General features: G+C 38.4%; 1 protein-coding gene across 1 annotated transcript in view; it reads left to right on the forward strand.

Moving 5' to 3' along the window:
- Nucleotides 1-739: 739 nt before the first annotated feature.
- Nucleotides 740-24,252, forward strand: part of NYAP2 (neuronal tyrosine-phosphorylated phosphoinositide-3-kinase adaptor 2) — a gene marked incomplete at both ends in the record, with an annotated part of 236,682 nt that continues 213,169 nt past the window's right edge. Inside the window, one exon of the mRNA XM_084239825.1 lies at nt 740-960. Within this exon, the coding sequence (XP_084095951.1) occupies nt 740-960 (221 nt within the window). The remainder of the gene's footprint in view (nt 961-24,252) is intronic.

A 24,252-nucleotide genomic window follows, 5' to 3' on the forward strand; every position in this document is an offset into this window, starting at 1 on the left:
GATAATATCAACCAACATTATTCAATGTTTACTATTGTTGAACTTGGTGCTAAATTCTTTTCAGTCATCAGCTCTCTTAATCCTCACATTAGCAGGAGGTAGGAACGGTGATCCTAACATTTTCTAGGAAAGGGTAATGTTCATGGGTTGAAAGTCCTAAGTTTTTGCTATTTCTTTCAGTTGATTTTGGTTTCTCTGTAAGAAAGTCTCAGGTTCTTAAACTTTCATGTGACAATGATAATCATAGTTGCCACCACCCGAATTACCACACTGGTCAGGATTAATGAGATCCTGGTGATCTATGAAAAAATACTTTTGATATTGATCAGAATAGTCATTGAAACAACCAGAAATAAATGCAGCTAAGTATCTAATATATCTTATTGGTTTAAGAATCCATTTTTGATAAAATCTTGATTTTAATTACAGAAAGTAAGCTTTTATCTTTGCATATTCTATTTACACCCTCACATTATCATTCAATGCAAGCAAGCTTTGGTCTTTAAACTGCTATTGTTGCTACTTTGAGGAAGTATATGCACATGACAACATTCCTTCAGTGTTGATTTCAATTGCTCTGATTTTTTGTAATTTCTAATGAGACATTTCTCCCAACTAGATTCTCCCATAATCACTGGCATTTCATAATACCAGGGAGAATATATACACCTTGCTTTGTTCCATACCTCTGATCAAGGTAAAATGTGCTCTCCTCCAAATAGGAAGTGTTCCTTTTCACATGATCTCCTCCAAGATGATGAGTTCGAATCCTGAGGAAGACCCTTTGGACACATTTCTCCAGTACATTGAAGACATGGGGATGAAAGCCTATGATGGCTTGGTTATTCAGAACGCATCAGACATTGCTCGAGAGAATGATCGCTTGAGAAATGAAACAAACCTGGCTTACTTGAAAGAAAAGAACGAAAAACGCCGAAGACAAGAAGAAGCAATAAAACGGTAAGTGTCAGCAAGATATTCTAATTCTTGTGCAGATGAGGAATCTGAATGTTGCTTAGGTTGTGATGTTACCTGGTCAAGTCAGGACTTGTCAAAGTTAGACTTGACTCCACTATAATGAAACACAATCCATCCTACTCGATCCTTTCCATAGTTAAGAAAAGTTATTTACTAGAGTGCTGGGCAGATGGAGGTGCAGATGGGAGAGGGAGAGAATTCAGTTTCCTCTAAATAAAAGTTCATACTGAGCAACCTCTTGATAAAAGCACACTAATTCTGTAATAGTTGTCAGGGTGCAAAGGAAATCATTTCATACTCCTCTGGGTTTTTCTAGGTTGGCAAATAATCAAACAAGAACGAGACAGAATTGATAAGAGAAAAAGTCAAAAGGAAGTTCAATAATAGCATGTACACCACATGAATACATGGGAGATAGCCAGCAAAAACTGAATAACTGACTGCATGGCTTCAGACTTTAAATAGCTCATAGACAGGAGGACTTTGGGGGCAAGAGGTAATGTCATTTAGGGAGTTTATATAGTCAACAAAGGTATGACTTTTATGCAGATTTAAATTCTGTCTTCTTCAATGAGAGAAGTTAAGGAAATTGTACTTTATGTCAGAATTTACCTGGTGACAATGGAGTTTCAGATGATTGGATCACTTAGAATCTGTCCCCATATGTGTGTGCAGTTGAAAATTAACTTCCCAGGCACAGGGAGACCAGACTTCTGGCTCCTGAAAAGGTGGTGTCAACAAGCAAACTATGACCACAACATGCTACATGACACAATTGCTGCTGTCCAAGTTGCAATGTAAGTTCCATGAGAAAAACAATTTTGTTTTTCTCTACAGTTCACAGAACAGAATCTAAAGCTGACTGGTTGCTCAATAACTACTTTCTGCTACACGTATTGATTGATTAAAGAAACATTTATTGAAATTTTACTAAGTGTCAGGCAGTGTTCTAGAACTTGATGAGACACCAACAGACAAAATTCTTGAGGGAACTGTGTTCTCAGGGGAGGATGGATGAGGCCCTGCACTAAACAAATTAGTATATATAAATAGATGTGACAGGTGATAATATATATTTTTTACATTGGAAAACAAAACAGGGTAAAGGAGATTGCAGATAGCAGGGAAGATCTTGTAAATAAAATGAAAGTTAAGACATTGGAAATGTATATCCAGGATGTGAACCAGATGACTTTCTATGGGAAGAGGAAGCAGTAAGCTTGATGTAGTGACTGAGACACAGACAGGGTGAGTGCAAATTTAGACTACTTGTGGGCCAGTCTTAATGCAGAGTCTTAGAAACTCTTGTGTTTTACTCTGAAAAAATTCATTGAAGAGTTTTGGGCAGAGATGTGGCATGATCTAAGTGGACATTTTATAGGGATTACTCTGGTGTCTGGTGCTGAAGAGATGAATAGGGCATGGCAGAATACAAGGAATGCAGAGAGAAAGTTTTTACCGTAATTCAGTTGAGAGATGATGGTATGGGCGCCATCAGGATTTTCTAATTGGTGAGATGTTGGAGTTGAGAAAGAGAAAGCAATGAAAATGTTTCTCAAGTTTGTTTTGCAATTGTTTTGGGTTTGTTGCTTGGCTGTGTTGCATTTTTCACCTGGACCATAAGAAGAATGATGCTTCCATTTAATGACATAGCAAATTCAAGAAGAGAAGCAAATTTGGGTTAAATGTGAGAGAGCAGAAGCTCAATTTTGGGATGCTGGTTTTGTGACCCTTTTTAGATATTTAGGTGGAGAATTAATTGATAGGCAGTTGCATGGAGACTTCTGGTGGAGACCAAAGCTGGAGATTTAATATGACAGTTGTCTTCTGTCAATTTGAGTCAAGAGCCTTTTTGAGGATACCTTGGACCCGTGGTTAGAGAAGATAAAAGCACCCAGCACTGTTCTCTGCAGTACCTGATTGCTCACATGATAGGAACAGTAGAAGAATCCAGGAGAGAGGAAAAGAATCACATAGGAATGTGAGGCCTCAGAGTGAAGAGACAAAGGTTTAAAGAAGAGAGAGATTCTGCTGAATGATCAAATATGTTGAAACCTGAGAACTGACCCATGTCTTTGACTGCATGGGTGTTGCGTTGACAGGAGTAGGGTTGGTGAAGGGCTGTGACAACACCGCAGGGATTATGTTCATGAGAAGGTGGGAAGAAAGAGATTGAAATAATATAGAGGACTATTTTGAAGACTTTTGAGGTTAAAAAAAATAAATATGGAGAATAGCTTAAAGGGGCTCTGGGATCGAAAATGCTCCCTTTTTACTTTTTTCCTCAAAAAAGAGAAAAATGCTAATATAATGACTACAATAGGAAGGGAAACATAAAGACTGAGGAGAGGGGAGGGTACATACTGTGGTTATGGGCCCTTGAGTAGAAGGGAGGGGGTTGGGATCTCACGTGTCCTAGGTGAGAGCCCAGACTGCTCGGCCATCATAAGAGTGGGGGTGCCCCAGTGAGTGGAGGAATGAATGATGAATGAATGACTGGAGAACCCTGCATGAAACGTACCCAAACTCCTACATCATATCCCAGATGCCATTTCATTACTGTCCCCGCAGCTGCTTTGCTGAGGTGTCATGCTATCAATAACCCATCACACTCTATCTTGTAACCCCTTCCCCAGTTATTTTTCTGAAATTCTAATGTAAAGGACAAATGTCTTTGGAACAGACAGAATACTAGGAAGGGGCCAGTGAGGGACCTTGTACAGCATAAGAACATAGAAGTTTCTGGATGATTTTGGGTTGGGGCTTGGAAAGGAATGTCAGAGGAACCCATGAGTGATGATTGGACAGGAGGAGGAGGCCAAAGGCCTTTATGACTTTGCAGTGCCTCTGGCTGTGGAGATCTGAAGTAATCCCATCGCAGTGGCCATTGTCGTGTTCAAATTCAATTTTATTGTGCTCATAAGATAACAGGTAACCTGGGGTTCTGACAATTTAAAAACATCTTTTCTTCTCATAGTGCATTGTAGGAATATTTTCAACTTTCCTAATAAAAAAATGTATTTTTAATATTTTTGAAAATTCCACATCAAGATTCTGGCCATGCAGGCATTTTGGGGTCCCAGGATTGGTGATAGAAACAGAATACCCACCTTTAAATTTAACACATATTTTAATATTTTTAACAAGCAATTTGTGTGACGTTATAGAGAAAATTCAATGTGACGTTAATGAACACAATTTAATCAATTAAAATTACTTAATATGCCTGCTGAATATCCTCTTAAATATACACTGTGATTTAATATTTAGGGTGTAAATGCTGAAAATCTGAAGATGGGGCCTGTTTGACCTTGAAAAGGCATTGCTGATAATTCTCTGTGCAATATGCCAGTTGCAATTTCAAAAGTGTGCAGACTGCCAAAGATTGCTTAAAAAAATGGAAATAGGATTTCATATGATTGACCTTCTGGATCACATATGTGCTGAGATGCCTTTTGTGTTGAAGCTGGGAAGCTTAAAACACTGAGCTCTTAGAAAAAGAATTCCCTCATCATTTTCTCAGTGTTCTAAGTCACTTAGGCTTTCTGAGTCCAAGTCCTTATTTTTAAACTAACTTGAGCCCCTTGTGCTACCTTTCTTATACCTGCACTTCCATTGTTCAACTGGGATTTTACTGAAAAGACTTGTTGGGTAAAAAATTCTAAATAAATAGTGATATTGGCAATGCTTTTCTTAACAGTCCCAAATAATATTTGGTGAGAGAGAAAAAGATAGACTTAAAAAAGAGAAGTTAATGGAGAATAAAAAATTATTTCAGAAGCTCATCATTTCTGCTATTTTAAAATCCTAATGGTTTTGTGCAGGCACTGTTAAATGAGATTTACTTTATGTTATAAAGTCTACAAGACAACAGACTCCTGGAAGCTACAGTTTCAAACAAGTGAGCTCACTTAAGATGTGTGTCACAATCCCAGTGTGTTGAGTGTGCAGGTTAAAAGCAATGTATGTGAAACAGGGATCATAGGTATATCAAACCATCAATACAGCAGAGTTCATCATTGAGAAGGTGCAATTGACCAGTGAGAACATTCTGGTAGTATCTGTTGTGTACCTGTGAACACATGCCTGCTTTGGATCTTCATTATTTCCATGTATCACCTTGGGTTCAACATCAAATAAAGTTATTCCCTAAAAAGGATGATTAATCAAAAGGTCATCTGGTATACCTGAATGTGTATCGTTGAAGTTTTTGTTCCATTTCATTTCTGGATTCTGGAATTCTCATTGCATTTTCTCTTTTTATTGAAAACAAATAAGAAATAAAGCAAATGACAGGCAGCAAGAATTTTTTCCCCCAGCACTTGTCTTTTTATGTTTTCTATTATAGGGAGGGATTAGATTTATTTTTTAATGAGACAAACACTAGTGAAATTCCCCTAAACATTGCAAGTCTGGAAGACAGCTCTCAACTTTAGCAAAGTGGTTCTGACACAAAGGACTACTTAGGCTGATTAGAAATGTCTCTATTCCCTGTGGATGCCCTCAAGGGATCTATATGAGGTTATATTTCCTCTTTAAAAGTGACAGTCAGAAATGGAATTAGATTACACATAGGTCCTGTAAAAGATACATGCAGTTGGATATTAGTATGTATATATGGGATCTATTTATTTTGAGGGTTTCAGTATTTTTGTTAGAGAGAAACAAAGGACTACTAAGGTCCATCCTTCCAAACATAAAGAAAGATAAATAAAAATTAAACTAAATACTTTTTTTTCTTTACTAAAACACTCTTTGCTTACCAATTAAATGGTTATACCAGAGTTTTAAATTGGTTAATATTTTCAGTGATTAGCCAAAGACATAATTACACAGGAAGCTCTTATTAGAGAAGTGTTAGCACTTACATAAATCTTCTTTGATGGTTATGGCTTCTGGAATCATCCTCATGATTTGTGGCTGAAGACTATATGGAAATAGAGAGCATTAAATGGACACAGGTAGAAAAATGGAATACTCTATTTGTCTATCAGAGTGAATATTGAGGCACCATTGTTCAGATGAAGTGGGATCAGCTAATGAACTGGGATTCTGAAATGTAACTATGGTATGAAAAGTATCCCCAAAGTTATATAGATAGTGATGAATTAATAAAATTTGAATAAACACATGCATAATAAAAAGGAGCTATGTTAGCAAGCACACACACAGAGAGAAACACAATTGTGTGAACTTTTAGAAATAGGCTATAGTTAACCTTAGAATCTGGAAATACTCTCCAGCTCCAGCTGTTATAGAAATACTCTGTGGGTAACTGCAGGTAACTGCCAGGCTAAACTATAGGAAACAAACCCCAAAGTTCTCTTATCTAGAATGAAACTCCTATCTAGACTGGAACGCCAGTCTGGAGCATGTCATTGCTGGAATGAACTGTCTGATGCGATCTAATGTGAATTTCTGACCTAATTTTACAGGGAAACTCAGTGCACAGGCAGAGAAAACAAGGTTAATGTGCTGATAAGGGGGTGAGATTAAACCCCCACAGCACCTTAATAACCCTCGCTAATTTCAGCTTCCTCTTGTGTTTGCAATTGGGCCCGATCGCTTTTCTATTAATCATTTTAGAGGAACATGAGCTGCTTTGCTTCTTTTTATGCTAAACCTGTGCACCCACATCTTATTTTTCAAAGTTAAACAAGATATTTAGACAGTGGGAAAATTTGGTGATAGTACCAAGCGTGTGGGAAGGCTTTTGTTCATAGAACCATGTTAGCTGAAGATGGACATGTCTTCTCCATTCCTCACTGACTGCTTTTTATTGAGCCAGAAGCCTAATCTACAAGGCTGATTCTAAGTGAATTGATTTATTAAAAGTGTTCTATTTTTTCAGTGCTATTGGGGAAAGTTAATATTAATGAACATATTATAGTTAAGATAATACTTACATTTCAGAGCATTGTCCATTTGGATGGTTGAGTCTTCACCGTAAGTCTTTTTTTTTTTTTTTTTTTGTGGGACCCTTGCCGGTGGCCCTCTGTAAGTCTTAATTCTGCCCTGCTGGCCTCAGTGTTCAGTATGGGCACCCCAGTCCTAGGATGATTCAGACAAACTCACAGTCATCTCTTTATCATCCATGATATCGATATTTGCAAAAGAGTTGGTTCTAGGTTGTTTACTCAGTCAACTGCCAGGATGAATTAGACGCCACATTAATAGGGACCTTTAACAGCCCACATTATAGATACGCCTCCTCCTTCTGACATACCTTTTTAAGAGCTGTTTATACTTTTGGTTGTTTCCATTTTAATTATATCCTGGACCTAATGTTGACTTTGCATTATAGGAAGCTCAGTGTCTGTAATAAATGGACAGATGTTAGCAAGGGGAGGGGCTTTTCAGAACATAACCTCATGTGGTCCAGTTGGTCAGCATAAGAATTAAGCTCTTTTTATGCTGAGAAAATTGCAGCAGAGTGAATCTGCTGGACCGCCAAACCTATGGCAACCTGAATGATTGGAAAGACACCCATTGGAAAATTGAAGGTAATCTTTCTTTTAGAGGTAGTGTTAAATTTTATTTACAGATGATTATAGATGAATTGGGCAACAGTTTTCAGCCTGGAACTATTTCTAATATTCTTCAGGCCAACAGAGGGTATTCTCAATCTTTAACGAAACATGGCCTTTTTAAATGTTCAAAAACCCTGATAAGGGAAATAAATTATTATGGAGCAAGGCTATAGCTCAGGGGATTTGGAACTACTAAAAATGCAATATGGCTTCGAGAACATGTCCAATGTAACAAATGAAACCACTAGAGAGAGTCTGAGCCTGCTAATAAAATAGCTGCAAGGCTTCTGTCCAACTTTGAGGTAGCCTAAAGAAAACATATTCATTATAAATGTATGGGTCACCTTGAAATTAATTTTAATCATGAATTGATAGAAGGAAAATCAATCCTCTTTCCCAAAATGAATCTCAGCTCGAATCAGGCCTCCAGTTAAACGTTATTCTCAATGACATTCATATCTGGAAATACATGACAGAATATTCATGTCCATGCCAGAATATGAATATAACCACCCTGCCAGGAAGCAGAGGGGAAAAAAATAACCTTTTTTTTTTAATTTAAGAAAAGCATTTTCAACTGGATGTACAAGGATGTTGTTTTAAAAATAAAAAGACTTGCATTTAAAATCCATTACTTTAATTAGTAAATTGCATTTTAGTCTTTGATTTGGGGCTAAGTGTACCACTCAGCATATCCTGATGTTTGAATAAGAAATGAAGTGGCTCTGCAATGCGGAAGAGCATCACCAAGGAGACATCTTCATTTTCTATTAGGCTGATGTGTATATGTTTTGTATAGTAGTTTTGTTTCTATATGAAGTTTTTCAGTAAGTATTTATTTGCATTTCTATGATGTTTCAGGCATTGTTTTAGGTACTTGGGACAAAGCAGGGAAGAAAAGAGTAAAAATGCTTGCCCTCCTGGTTTTTACGTAGTGGGATGGTGAGGGAGACAGACAACAGAGTATAGAGAAGCTGAAATGTGATGTGTTCTTTGCAGATGCCCACATCAGGGGTTGAGGGTCAGGTATTTGGAGAGAGTGCAATTTTATACAGATTGATCAAGAAAGTCTGCTGAGTGTGTCACATTTGAGCAAAGATCTGGAATAAGTGAAAGAATAAGCCATGTGACTCTCTGTGGTGACAGGTTTCCAGGAAGAAGGGACCATCAGAGCGGAGGCGTTAAGGGTGAGCATCCTTAGCTTCCAGGAGGAGCAGCGAGGAGGTTAGCGTGACTGGAGCAGAGTGAAGTAGAGAGGTTGGGGGAGTCCTCTAGGTGAGAAGTGTGGGAACAGCTCTTGTCAGGACATGGGGGTCGCTGTCAGGCCTGACTTTCACTTGTGGATGTATTAAGATGCCATGAGGAGGTGGTGTGGTGCTCTCAAAGGGAGAATTACATCGTCTGATGTTTATAATTAAAATGAATCTCACTCTGGCTGTTATGTGGTGTGGCAAGAGCAGAAGCAGGAACATCAATTGTAAGCATTTGGGTGGGGGTAAGATGGCCTGGACCAGAAGAGCAGCACCAGATGGGGGGAGATGAGGTGGAATTCGTGATAATATTTTGAAGGTGGAGTTGACAGAATTTGGTGAAAAATTGAATGTGGGGCATGAGAGCGATATAGAATGGCATTCCCATGAACTGGGTTGGGGAAGACAGCAGAAGAAGGGTTTTGGTGAGAAAGGTTGAGGAGTTATTAAGATGTATATGAGGCTTCCAATGACTTGATATTGCAATAATTTAATATTTCAGATTTGATATTGTAGGTATAAGCTTAAAGAACTTTATAGAAATTTGAAATGTTTTCTAAAACATTAAACATTATGCATACACAGATTTAATTTGGAAGCAATATATTTGTTTAATATTTATCCAGAGGAGAACAAGCATGTGGATTAACCAGAGTGAATGAACAGTTACCTGGAGGTCTCTGCCTTAGTGCAGTTACTGAAGACAGTGACCTTGATTCTAAGAGCTACATGGTTTGCGCTCTTGGACACTTTCCATTCTAGGACAGATAATAATCCTAGTCCTGTAATCTAAGAAGCAAGAAAAAGGGCAATGTAGACCAGCAGAATACTTGATTCTTTTGAAAGGGGAAATTCTCTTGATCATGGGTAGATGCAGTTGTGAGTTTCTGGAGCTCACATAAGGTCCTTTTGAATGATGGGGACATAGGTAGCTTGTTAATTGGGGCACACTGGATCCTTTCTCTATTCTTTTTGTTCTTTTGTTTTCAAAATATCAGTAGAGGTTTATCCCATTATAAGATGGAAATTTAGAACAACAGGTGTATTTGGATACAGAGCAACATGATTAAATAGTGAGAAAATTCCAGTGCCTGGACACAAAGTGGGGTTGATTTGTGTCTTCCCAGCTATAATGACTCCCATTGAAAGTCTAATTCTCAAAGTAAACTCAGGTGTTAACATAAATAAAAGTATTCATTTTGTTGTTATGTTAAGAGAAATAAAGATATAACAACTGGCAGAAGGACCAGCACAGGAAAGCTGTTTAGAATTTGTGGCTGCTATTATTGTCAGTATTAATTTCATTGCTACTATTTTTGTCTTTATTGTTATCATCATTACCTTCCTTGTTTTTACATAAAGCATTAATTTCTGTAATGATAAATGGCACCATGTGCTAAAAGATTCTACCTCCATTTAGGGGAGAAGCCAGCACTGGGGGAAGAGGCAGGATTGTTTGCTTTGAACATTTGCAAAGGACACGTTTACCCAGTTCCCAAATGTGAATTTCTTTCTTTATCATGTTGCTGCTGCTTCTCCGTGTACACATATTTTTGTTCCTTCTCTTAAAATAGTTAAAATTAGATGAGGGCTGAAATAATTTTGGCATTTGAATAGATTTAAAAAGGGTACAATAATTGGTAGTTTTAGCCTTAATTATTAAACTGGCTTTCAAGAGCAGAGAAACTGTCTTTTGTGCATAGTAGGTTTTGAAACATTTGTCACATCATATTGCACCAAACTCACTTTGTGTGCTGATACTGGATTTCCCAAGGGTGTGGTAAATAAGCTGGCATAGCATGTGACACTTAAATTTAATTCACTAATGAATTTCCAGATATTTTCAGGGAATGTTTTCCATTTTGGCACAGAAGCTGCTAGATTTTTACTCTTTTAATGGAAATGCATACTTTCTGTGAAAATGATATATCATTTAGGCTAAAGTTAAACAGAAAAAGAAATAATGAATCATGAAGATAAAATGATACCTTTTATCTGAGGAACTGCAATTTTTTTTTTTAAAGAAAAATGTTTTATGCTTTGATTTCTCTTCTGGAGAGCCAGAAGAGATTTTCAACACGTGTATGTAAAAGTTTTCAAGTCTATCTTGGTTTGTGGATATTGGGGGAGCGTTGTCCAACTATAACCTTCAGCTCCCTTCTGCATAGTAAAGAACACTTTGTTTCATCCTGTTTGATGCAGTAATTGTAACTTTGACCAGTTCTTCAAAGTGAATCAGTACTTCTTGGAGAAACTTGAGCCTTGAAGAATTTCCCTTTAGGGATTGTTAGCCTCTTTGGATGCTTGTTTTTAGATGATCACACATGATTTAAAGAATTGCTTACATGCCTTTTATTTATTTTCTGTATTTATTTATTTTTTAAGATTTTATTTATTTATGCAAACAAGAACTGGGGTTCAGGCCAGAGGTGAGGGGGATGAGAGGAGTCACCAGAGACAGAGTGGGGAACAGAACAGGCTGAGGGGAGCAGCAGGTGAGTCAGGAGAGGTCTGCTGCGCCATGTGGGTAGCTCCCTGGCTAGGTATTGAACTGTGCTGCAGTGGCTGTGGATCACTTCATAGGTTGAGTCTTAACTCCTTGCACCACCAGGGAGGCCCTGTTCTTCTGTATTTATTTATACATTCTCAAACACCCTTGTTTATTTTTTCAAAGTATAGGATTTCTCCCTTGGGGCAGTTTTCCCACCACCAAAGTGACCATAGTCTTCTACCACCCTCCATTATGCTTCCCCCCCCTCTGTTCTCTATCCCAACCCTTTCCATCCCTTTCCCCCTTCTCAGATCTACTTATCATCACAGAAGTGCAAATCAAAATCACAATGAGATACCACCTCACACCTTTGAGAATGGCCTATGTCAAAAAAATCACAAACATCAAGTGCCTGGGAGTGTGTGGAGAAGAAGGAACCTTTTAAACTGTCAGTGGGAATGCAGACTGGTCCAGCCCTTATGGGAAGTGTGGAAATTCCTCAAAAGACTGAAAATGAATCTACCATATGACCCAGCAACTCTACTCCTAAGTATCTATCAAAGAATGCAAAACACTAATTCGAAAGGAAACCTGCACTTCTATATTTATAGCAGCACTCTTTATGGTAGCCAAGATAAGGAAACCACCTAAGGGCCCTAGAACAGATGAGTTGATCAAGAAGATGTCCATGTGCACGATGGAATACTACTCAGCAATCAAAAAGATAAACTGATGCCTTATAGAATATACAACTGAGACAGTATATGTTTAGGAATTAAGTCATTAAATGAGACTGGAAGTCACTGGTCAAGCTGGATATTATAGAGACAATTTTTAAGGAAATTTATTTTAGCAGCTGGTATTATATTTTATTTTAGGGAGAGATAACACTTTATACAAAAAAATGTGTAGTAGTGGAGAAATTAAAAAGAAGATAATAGGCAAATATCTTTGACTGACAGTGAACATTTAGGCTTTACCTTCAGTGTTGCTGTCTGCCCAGGCACTCCAAATTACTAAGGGCTGCATTTTCTAATACCTTTGTGCACAAAGGCAAAGGAAGCAAACTCTTAGCATGGAAGATTGAATAGAATTGATGTGCATAGAGAAACAAGAAAGGATTTCAAATAATCGTTTCCCAATAAAGCTCCCCAAATTACACTTCCCCTCATGGCAAATCCCAGCCAATAGGCTTGAAGTGGGGACACTGAGGCCCAAAAGTTTCTTAAAAGTTTAAGTTACCTTCTGGTGGGGAACCATAAAAAAGAGGTTAAGAAGATTCCAAATAGCTGGGACAGAAGAGACTCAAAATTCAAAATGCACTGCATAATCTAATAGGAAGTTAAGACAATGGCTGCCATTCTCTCTGCAAAGGATCAGGAACAACTTCCCCACCTGTTTCTCACCCACATGTGTCTTCCAAGCATTTCTTCCAAGTGTCTCCTTCCATGTCTCCTACATATCGCTCTTCATATGTGTTAATTCCACAACCCCCCTTTACATATCCACCTCATTCCTCCAGCTGCCCACTTCTCAGGAAGTCCAGTTGATGTACTTCTGGGACTTGTAACCCAAGGTGACTGCATGTGAGGGTGGGAAACGGCCGTTCGATGTTTCTTTGTTTTCAGAGATGCCTCTATAACATCAGGAGAAAATGGATGATTTCTGTTTTTATTTTCTTGCCACACCAGGCAAGAAAATACATAATAGGGAATGTTTGATTGTGGTGAGACGAATTTGAAATAATTTACATGTATGTAAGCTTAAAAGTTTTAGGAAAAATGTCATTGTTAAAAATGCAAATGATTCTCTTCTACCAAGCAGCCTCTGGATAATGAGCAAAGGGTTAAAAAATAAGGAATTCTGAATATTTACTGAGCCAAGTTTGAAGCCCCCAAATCTCAGCAACTCCCAACTTTCAGCAGATCAATACAAATAACATATTTTATTTAGAAATAAATCCCATGTGCTTTATAACCTCTGTCACTCCAGATACATTCATTTCTAGAAATTAGCTCTTTCAAATATTAGATTTTTCTTTGGTTCTTTCCTCTTAGTCATATAATTTTACTTTTATTTATTCTTCTAAAGGCTTTTTAATTCCTTTCCTTACTTCCTGTATCATATAATGCATTTAAATTCCAATCTGTATGTGTATATGTATTCTGTTTGGTTTGTGCACAACTATTTTAAAGTCTAGATATTTCAAATAAAAATAGAGGAAACACACTTTCAAAACATGGTATGTGGTTCAACAGATTAAATGGGCTAAAGAGATGGGGGAGGGGGACAGAAAGTGACAGCCCAGTAAAAGGCTTTTTAGCAAATCATACTGAATCTCATTAATAACGAATTCATCCACTAAAGCTGTACAATCAATCCACCATGTGCATTAGTGATGTCTGGTCCAATTCAGGTAAATTGTCCCCTAGCTGTTGGTCAGCTGCCCCTCAAATCACAATACCAAGAATTATATACCTGCTGCACTTCCTGACTCCCATTGAATTTGTTTCACAGGGATAGATGGGACCAAACAGCTAAAGGACAAGCATGATATTTGTCTAAAAGAGCTCACCACCAACAGACAAAAAGGATAGGTAGGGCCTCCCCTGGTTGTGCAGTGAGTGAGCACTGGGTTAGAAGCTACCCCACAGCCTCTGCAGCGCTGGTTTGATCCCCGGCCACCAGAGAGGGTCCCACATGGTGCACAGGCCTCTCCTGCTGCACCCGCTGCTCCCCTCAGCAGTGTGTTTCATCAGTCTGCCTGTTCTGTTCCCCGGTCTGGCTCTGGTGAATTCTCTCACCCTCCCGTACTTCTGACTGTACCCAGTGCTTGTATAAATAAATTAAAAAAAAAAAAAAAGGATAGGTAGCTGGAGAGAGAAACAGTAGACAAGGTGGCTGTGAACCAATGTACCAAAAATAAATCAGCAGGGAGTAATCCAACTAAGCACAGTTGCTGCAAGTGTCAGCTAAAAATACCACGGGAAAAGGATAGTCAATAGAGAACTCACAAAGTCAGCGGAAGCATTACTCTTGTATGATTTCTATCACGGGAAAGTGGGCACACACAAGGAGGCTAAAAAGGAAGGGGGAACAGAGCAAAGAGATGCTTCCGTGAACATTTTAATTACAGCACCTTAGTCTGGTTTTTACCCAAGACAATTCTACGTGAGGTATTTCTCCCCATGGCTACCTGTCAGGAGCATCCATTATGCTAAACAGATATTTTTAAAAGACACCCTGTAATATGCCCTGGTGAAGCTCTTTGGCTTGAGTGGCTACCATGTGGTTTTTCTAAGGAAGTTCATAGGTTTCACCCGTGACCTGCAAATAACAGCACCTGCTTTTGAATCTATCGTGGAGGGGAAAGTATTCTATCACTCCTTACAAGATTAAAAGTCTCAGAGGAGATATTGTGCATGTAAGAGAGCATTTTGAAATGAGGTAGGAACGCTAAGCCTTGCTGTTATGTGATTGCATTAAAGTGGAGGAATGAAAGATTAGGATGGTATTGGATTTTAGGAAGGAATACTGCTTGCGGATTTATATTAATGCAGTGACCCTATCTGCTCAATCCTTTCTATTTCAATGTGACTTAGAATTCTAAAAAGAAGTCAGCTTAAAGGTGTCAACACAGTCACTTGTGTAGGTTGCCTTCAGCTAAGAACGTCTATCTTTAATTTAACACAATTGGCAATCTTGGTTCAGACAGGCTGATTGAGTTAACGTGGAAACAGGATGACCTCTGTCACCCCAGAGTTGAATGAGAAGTTCAGTGTGGACTTGAGGGTATGTATGAGCGACTGTGGGAACCATAACTTGGAGACAAAATGACATGACTCAGTGAATATGTGCAGGAATAACCATGTCCTCCTCTTACAGCCTGATCTTCTGGACAAATCTATGCACTTTTTTTATTGATGGTTGTAGAGGCAGGAACTGGACCACTGAGCAGGTTTTCTGATCCCATGCAGACCGGGTAAAGGAGGAGTCAGAGTCCTTAGTGGCTTTTTGCAGGTCTTTTATTGGGGTTTACCCGGTACACAGCAGGCAAGGGTGCTGGGGGGCTGGGAGGCTGGCAGGCCTCCCAGCCCCCAGCAAGTCTTCACTCAGTCTGGGCTCTCCGGCCTTCTCTCTGCTTCTCTGCTCCTCTGCTCTTCTGTTCGTTCTGCTGCTTCTCGGCTTCTCGTTTGGCTTCTGCTGGCATCCCTGTGACAGTCTTAGCCCAGGTGAATCCCATCTACCTAGGCCCACACCCTATTCCAGGTGCCCGCCATCAGGCATGCATTCAGGACCTCAAGGATCCATCATCTATCCTGATGGCGGGAGGGCAGAAAAACCTGACATTTCCTTTACCCTACAATGGTGCTTTAATAATGAATGCTTGTTGTATTATCTCCCTCACCCAGAGAAAACCCCATTTTAATGTACAGTCAGATCAACCTGATAGCATAAAACTATCTCCATGTGCCAACTGGCCCCTCTTGTTAGTGGCTGATAAGGATACAAGGTGTTCTGGCAAAGAAGCAATAGTGTGTAGTGGATACATTCAGTGGTCTTAACTCCTTAAGCAATCGATACAGTTAATAAAAACCTCCTCCTCTTACTACATGAATCATGAAGATATTATCAATGATAGAAATGAATGATTTTTTTATAAATTCTCCAAGGTGAAATACAGAGACATTTATCCATGATGTGGACAATGACATACTCGGTGAGATGCAATAACATGCTTTTAAAATGGAATTGACAGATCTCCAAGCCAACATTTTACTTGATTTTTATTTACAATCCTCTGCACTTTGGAGAAAAAGAGACTTTGCCTCAATGTTCATTAAGATAGATTGGCTAAAATGAACTTCAGAAAACGCTAGTTTGTGTTAAAAGTGATAGCAGAACTATGAATTAAAGTGTTCATTAAATTGTTTTTCTTCTCAGGTGTAAATACTTCAAATTAATCAAACACCCATTTGCATGCATTCTCTAAGGGGTCTCCAGCCTCAGTCTATATTATTGAAACCCTTATTATCATCCCTGCTCAAGGCAAATAACCCCATAATAATACGGCTCACACTTATATGTATTGTGGACATATACATGGACATGTACGTAATGTGGACTCTTTACATGGTTTGTAACAACATAGGAATTTTTAAAATTTTGAACTGTCTTTTAGGAGCTAGAGTTACTGGGGCAATAGACAAAATGTAAAATGGTCCCCCCAAAAGAGAAAGAAATTATAACGTGAAGCAATTCTAATGTCTTTAGGCTTAACTTTTACAGCCTAGACAGGTAAATATAAGTAATAACTCATTCACAGGTAATTACTAATGGACTGACAGTATTTTTGTTTCAGATATTCAAATGTGGTCAGAACTTAGTCCTCCTAAAGCCAAAGTATATGATAGCAATAAATTAGATAGAAAATAAGGAGAAAAGTAAGAAAGGAGAGCAGAAGTCCAGGACATTTTAGTCAGGTCACTGCAAATCCAGACTTCATTCCCTTCTCAAGTTTCTGAGCTTACAATTAAGTTTGCAAAGTCATTATAAGGGACCTCCCCTGGTGGCCCAGCGGTTGAGCGCTGGGCAGCGAAGTTGCTGCAGCCTCTGCAGCGCTGTTCGATCCCCGGCTGCTCCTGGCCACCGGAGGAGGGTCCCACACCGCGCGCAGACCTCTCCTGCTGCCCGCTGCTCCCCTCAGCAGTGTACTTTGTCAGTCTTCCTGTTCTGTTCCCTGCTCTGGCTCTGTTGAATTATCTCACCCTCCCAAACTTCTGACTGTACCCAGTGCTTGTATAAATAAATAAATAAATCTTAAAAAAAGAAAAAGAAATAGTCATTATAATAATAATAATTCTTGCAATTTTACAAAGTACAAAAATTGAGGCTATTTCTATCATGAAAAAGTTCTATTTCTAAACTGGCATCTTTTTTTCCTTTGAGATAACATTGGTTTCCAGCACGCTGTATGGCTTGGAGGTATAGGCTCCCCACCCACTTGAGGTGTTGTTACCACAGCACACCCCCATCCCCCAGTCTGCTGTGCCCCCCCCCCACTTTCCTCTTCTTTCTCCTTCCCTCCTCTTCAATTGTTATGGTAACTTTTTTTAAAAAAAAAAGATTCATTTATTTATACATATAAGAGCTGGGTGTAGGCTAAAGGTGCAGAGAGTGGCGGGGGGAGGGGTGAGAAGATTCACCAGAGATAGATGGGGAGCAGAACAGGCAGATCCACTGAAATACACTGCTGAGGGGAGCAGCAGACAAGACAGGAGAGGTCTGCTGTGCCTGCTGGATCACCTCCCTGGCCTGGGATTGAACTCCTGCTACAGTGGCTGTGGATTGCTTCATAATGCTGATGCTTAATCCCTTGCACCACTAGGCAGGTCCCCTGTTATCGTACCTTTTTTCTAGAAACCAAGCTTTTGGCATCCTGGGCAATAGAAAATGACTTTTTAAATAGAAAGAGTTTCATAAAAGAAATAGAGACATTTCAGGAGCCTGGCAAGTTCTTATCGGTGCAACGGACAGTTTCTCTCACTCCAGAGTTAATGAGCCCGAACTCTAAGCAGTTATGTGATAAAGGATAGTGTGCGTTCAGACAAAAGGTTCAATCATCTCCTAGACAATTTATTGCAAACAAATTAGTTTGGAATATCAGAATATTAATTTTTATTTAATTTATTTTTGTGTGCGAATGTGTGTATGTGTTGTGTGTGTGCATGTGTGTTTGATCCATTGGTGCTTTGATGGATGACACAAAGAACATTTCTCACCAGGAATTTATCCAACAAGTAAGGGCACTTTGGTTATTAAATCGAGGTCTCATGTTAGAGGCCATTAAGCAAATTATTTAGTGCATTTTGCTTTAGAAGGCAAGGGTACAAGTACAATATTTTATAACTGGTTAATTTCATGCTGCAATTAAATTCTTGACACACACTTGGAATGGGAATCTTAATGTGAAGGGGGAAATTAAGGAGGGCTTTGAGTTGCCAACTTTCTGTTTCAAAATGGACTATTCAAAAAGATGTTTCTCTGATATATTTGACACTTCACATCTTTTGCCCTTGGTAGACTGGAATTAACGTGTAAGGAATAATGCAAGCAGAATTAAGTATGAGTTTTTTAACTTATTTTTACAATTTATACAATTAATAAGAGTTATAATAGATTTTAGCAGACACTTTAATGAAGATAATCTCATAGGAAAATCTATTTTTAAATAATGAAATTGGAGTAATTCAGTAAGTCTGTGTGTGTATGTGTATGTGTGTGTGTAAGAGAGAGAGAGAGAGAGAGGCAGAGAGAGGGGGAGACAGAGAGAAAGAGAGAGATATTGATATATATAAACTTAAATTAAAATTCATTACAGTGGGAAACATCAGGAAAAAGAAAATATAAAGTGACTGTCAAGAAAAATTCTTAATAATTGAAATCAAAATACAATTGTGGTATTCTCTTCTGGAATATTAGCTTTGTGATACATTTTAGTTCTTGTTCTCTTTTTCTTTTTTTTGTATTAGTATTTCCTCTCAATACATAGTATAATATAGCAATTAAAAATGTGATCAACAAAATCAGATTTCCTTAAAGACCAAACTTTGTTCTTAAACCCTTCTGTCTGTGGGACCGTAGATAAATTACTTAGACCCCCTGGGCTTCAGTTTCCTCCATAAAGTTGAAGTGATAATAATGGGATCTATAGCTTTGGATGTTATAGGAAATCAGTGACATCAGGCACATAGTGGGTTAAAAGCAGAACTCTTACTAAGCGCTGAGTGTTAACTGGTATCCTTGAACTATTCATACCATTAGGGCATGAATTGTCTTTGTTCACTGTTGTATCCTCAGCAACTTGCACAGCAGACACTCAATAAAGATATTGGAGACCTCACTCACCAACAGTTAGGGAAGTAAGTTGTATGGTGTTATTTGAAGGGCTGTTCATTTAACCTTTATCCTATGAAAATATCTCTACAAATGCCATAATTCTCAGAAGTATAAAATTATTTTTTGGCTTGCATATTGGTACATTATGCAAAGGCAAGAGTGGAAATATTAATGTAGTCATATTAGTTCAGTTTTGCCTTGCTTTGAATGATTTATTGTGTCCATTCCTGGAAATAGCTTAAAGATTGCTGTTCTTCAAGGGGACATAGAAGTGACATGGCGATTGTGAAATGAAAGCGGTGGCAATGTACTGGCAGGAAAGTCCCAATTCTGTAATTTTTTTCAGGTTTAGATTAATGTCAGGCAGTAGGAAGTCATGTAACAGTTGTTGCTGAATTTAGAAAGAGAAGCAAGCCTGGTTTCCTGCTATAGCTGACCTAAATTATCTTCTTTCGTTGAGATTTTTGTTGGCTATAGAAAACAGTTGGGCAACAAACTGTGGATTCTTTGGAAAAGAGAAATTGATAGTTTAAAAATCTGCTTTTCTGAACAGAAAAATTGCCTCTCATCCTAAGATTCTCTCCACAAAATTCACAATGAATGAATGTTACAGAATCTCCACATTGGCTAAATTTTCATTATAATCTAAATAATCATCCTCTGGTATTTAACAGCTAGGAAGCTGCAAACAAGTGGGTGATTTTTAAAAATATAATACCAAATGAGATACAAATAATGGCATTTCATCAAACTATAATCTTAGTTAAAATTATCCTCAAAGTATCTCAGTTTCATCATCCATGAAAATCACAATCATAATAATGCTTGCCTGACCAGATGGTAGTCAGTGTAAAATGGAGTTTTGTTAGAGAGACTCTCACCAAAGAGGATGTGTGCTTCCCCCAAAGTGCAGCCTGTGCTCCAGCCTGTGACCTTGACACCATTTGTGACCTTGTGATTCCTTCAGGACTTAACCCAAGCAGCATCTCTCTGAAGACTTCACTGTTCTTCACAGATACATGTTATTCACTCTTTTTTTTTTAAGATTTATTTATTTATTTATATAAGCACTGGGTACAGTCAGAAGCGCGGGAGGATGAGAGAATTCACCAGAGCCAGAGCAGGGAGCGGAACAGGCAGAGTGATGAAGTACACTGCTGAGGGGAGCAGCGGGCGGCAGGAGAGGTCTGCGCGCCATGTGGGACCCTCACCCAGCGGCCAGGGATCGAACTGGTGCTACAGAGGCTGCGGGCAGCTTTGCAACCCAGCGCTCAATCACCGTGCCACTGGGGAGGCCCATGTTATTCACTCTTGTGTGCTCCCATAACATTCTCTATAATTCTACTCTAGTATTTAATGTATCTTCCATAATAACTTTTGTACATAAAATTGAAACTGAACCAATTAATAGCCAGACCTTGACCCAGAATCTCATCAAAATAAAAAGAGTTAAATAGCTTGGAATAGTCACAAAGTGATTCACATCTTTGCTGGAGTCTCTCAACAAATAGCAAGAGTCATCTCATCCAGGAAACCTGACACATTGATTCTCCTTCTATATGAAACTCCCAATAGTTCCCACATCTGACCACTCATGTACTGCTCTCTCTGGAAAAGCGACTTACTGTGTAGATCAAAGCAACTTCCCTGGATATGGGGGTTCTGTTGGGAAAGCAAGAGAGAGTCCTCTTTTCTTCTTTGGTCCATTGCGCAGGCTGAACTCAGCACAGTCATGTCTGGGGGTTGACATACCAAGAGAGCATTCATTTTCCTTGCAAAGTGAAGAGGGGATGAAATCCAGAGTCATTTATAGTTTAATATCCATTTTTGTATTAGTCATAGTTGACTATTCCTTTCTTTTCCTTTCTTACACCTCTGTGTAAGTATCATGATGGAATTTGGAAAAATGACTGAAATTGGCTTCTAAGGAACCTCTACCCTTCCACCTGTGTTTTCTTACTCAGGTATCCTTTGGTGACTCAATCATCAAACATTTTCAAACCATCAAATCTCTTTGCAGCCACTAAATCTACCTTTTTAGAGTGAAGATACCTTCAACATTACCTATATCAATGAACAATACAGTGTCCCAATAACACTTTATTTACAAAAACAGGAAGAAGGCCATATTTTGCCTGTGGGCATGTTTTCCATACCCTGCTAGTAGATCTGTTTTTTGTTATTAGTCTTGTTGACCTATTTGTCACCATTCAGACCAATTCTCCTGGTATTCTGTCCTCTCTGAATGTGTGATTTGAGAAAGCATCGGGAAAATGGACTTCAGGGCTATACTTACTGTTCAGTGCTTTAGTTGGATTATGTATTGCAGTATGATCTATATGTAAAATATATCATCTGAATGTAAAATTTGTATATAAAATAAAGCTTCAAGAGGCAGACTTTATTAAGTTCTAGGGTAGCTAGTTTTTAAGAATGTGCATAATGTAAGAGATGTAAGTAATTGGCACAAGGACACAATAAAAGCTGACATGTAATGCTTAGCTCATACCAGATCCTATAAATATTTTACATTCTATGCCCGTTTAATCTAGAGGCTATTCCATGAGATAAAGTTTATCATTTGCTCCATTTCACAGATGAAGGAACCGAGCCTCAGAGATTGTAAAAAAGTTGCCAAGATCACATAGTGAATGGCAGAATTGGAACAGAGCTCAGATGTATCTGACTCCAAAGAAAAGTTCTGGGGACAAAAGAGAGTAAGGAGAGTGAGAAAGAATGCATTATTTGGGAAGTGGGTGGGGACTTAGGATGAGAAATGACCTGTCCATCAGTTGCTTCCATTTGATCTGGCAGGTTACAGGGACAATTCCCAGCAGCATTGCAAATTTATATTCCAAATGCTAACTTGCCTTTCACATAGTGATTCTGCAGAAAGCCAAGGTGACTTTCTGAGCACCCAAAAAGAGCCAGAAAACCTCCACACCCATGATCTAGTTCTCAAGGCAGCTTTTACGTCAAATCCATAATAATTTCTTGAGATTTTCACAAAGTTAAACACACCCGGAATTGTTTTGTTTCATCCGTGAGAACTGAAGAACAATAACAAAAAAGAGTCGTTTTCTTTTGAAGCAAAAATATTTTCCAGGTAACTGAAAAAATTCTTTATAAGCCTCAACATAACAAAAGAGGAAATTAAGAAAACTGCATTTAATATATTTTAATTATATGCTGATAGTCCAATGACCACTTTAAGATAAACTCTACATTCACGAAAGCAATATAGCAATAGAGGTAGCACATTTGCTTACAGAATCTGAATGTTTAGATAATGCCCAATAAGCTTCCTCTCTCAGTGCTTTTTCTCATTGTATTAATTTGAATTCTGGTACATCTATGCTAGAGCAGCATATGACGGGGAAAAAAACCTCAGTTCCACTCTATGTACTTACCATGGCAACCCCAGCGTCACATGGTACACATTCTAGTCTGGAGGCAAAGCGCTTCACGGGCTTTTAAGCAGACACACACCAGTCTCCTGGCCACGTGACTGCCTACAGTCAGGGTCCTATGCCAAGGGAATGTGTCAGCGTAAACTGCCAGACTCTGGGTTTTTCTGACTCCTGGCTTTCTCTGCTTTCTTTAGATCTGCTCACTCACTCATCTGCACTGCCCTCTCGTATTCTCTCCTCTGCCCTCTCTTCCTTACTATCCCTTGTCTTAGATATAGGATGACACAGTGATAATTTTATTGATCATCTTACATTGTCTCAAAATAATCCTTTCTACTGAAATCTCTATGATGGAGGGGAAAAAGGTTTACACTGTCCAGGACCTTATTCATTTCCCTTTCAGAGTCATAAATGTGAATAACATGTAACCTATGCAGAGACTGATGACAAATCAGAAATGGCCATAACATAAAATATTGAAATTTGTGCAAGTTATTTAGGATTCTTTCTTTGGTATAATAATAGGATGTTACCTTTTTAGGTCATTTTAATAGTATCAAAGTTTTATATTAAGTGAATAGTGATCCATTCATTTGGTTGAAATCAAAAGCAAGATAAATACAGTAGGAAAACAAATCAAACATAGCAAAATCAAATTTTAAGCCCTCTCATGGATGTCAGTTCTATATACTGAAAATTATAATGAAAATACAAAGACTATCTTTTTCAAAAGTTATTTCAAATCCTAGACTAGTGTTTTAATCTACTGGATTAAACCCATCACAGTTACACACTTGCCATTTGCTGCTGCGCTATAGAAATCAAACCACATACACAAACGGTGGACTCTTGGCGTTCATTCAACATTTCAGCTTACATATCAGTTTAACTAACAAATGCAGTGTTTTAATTCTTTGTTGGGATGCGTCTTCTCTAGATTAACTTCCAACTTGTAAAGGCAGCAGAGTTTACAACTGGGCAACACCCAAGAGACTCTGTAGGGTAGCTGATGAATCTTGTGACTTGTGGTAAAGCTTTTGGTCTTAAAGGAAGTCCATTTTCAATGTCCATTACCAGTCAATATGACTCCAATACTATTTCTCAAGTAATTGTGTTTATGTGCAGTTAACCACCATTGAATAATTGCCTGCCTCTGAACTCTCTCTCTCTTTTTCTCTATGTCTCTCTTCCTCTCTCTCTCATTTCTAAATGAACTTCTTTGCTCACGACCATTTTGGAAATGATCCAGAGCAAAATATCATTAGTGTGTTCCGGGAACTCATTTGCAAATGCATTTATGCATTAAGAAACCCACTTATAAAACAAGCAGGCCGTGCTGCATCTACTGTGAAAACACAGAGGTTGAGGAGCTGAACAGAGATGGTCTGACCAAAAGTTCCCATCAGTGAACAAAATCTGGTGTTCATAAAAATTAGAATGGATTGTGAGACAATAATAAACCATTTTTTAAAAAGGTAATGACTGCAAATATGTATGTGGGGCTATATAATTTATAATGTTAATAATTTGCATAGTTTTTTTTAATATGTGCTTTATTTATTTACTTATTTTTTTAATTTATTTATTTATTTGTACAAGCACTGGGTACAGTCAGAAGCACGGGAGGGTGAGAGAATTCACCAGAGCTGGAGTGGGAAACAGAACAGGCAGAAGGACTGAAGTACACTGCTGAG

This window comes from Talpa europaea (assembly GCF_964194135.1).
Source record: "Talpa europaea genome assembly, chromosome: 1".
NCBI lineage: Eukaryota > Metazoa > Chordata > Mammalia > Eulipotyphla > Talpidae > Talpa > Talpa europaea.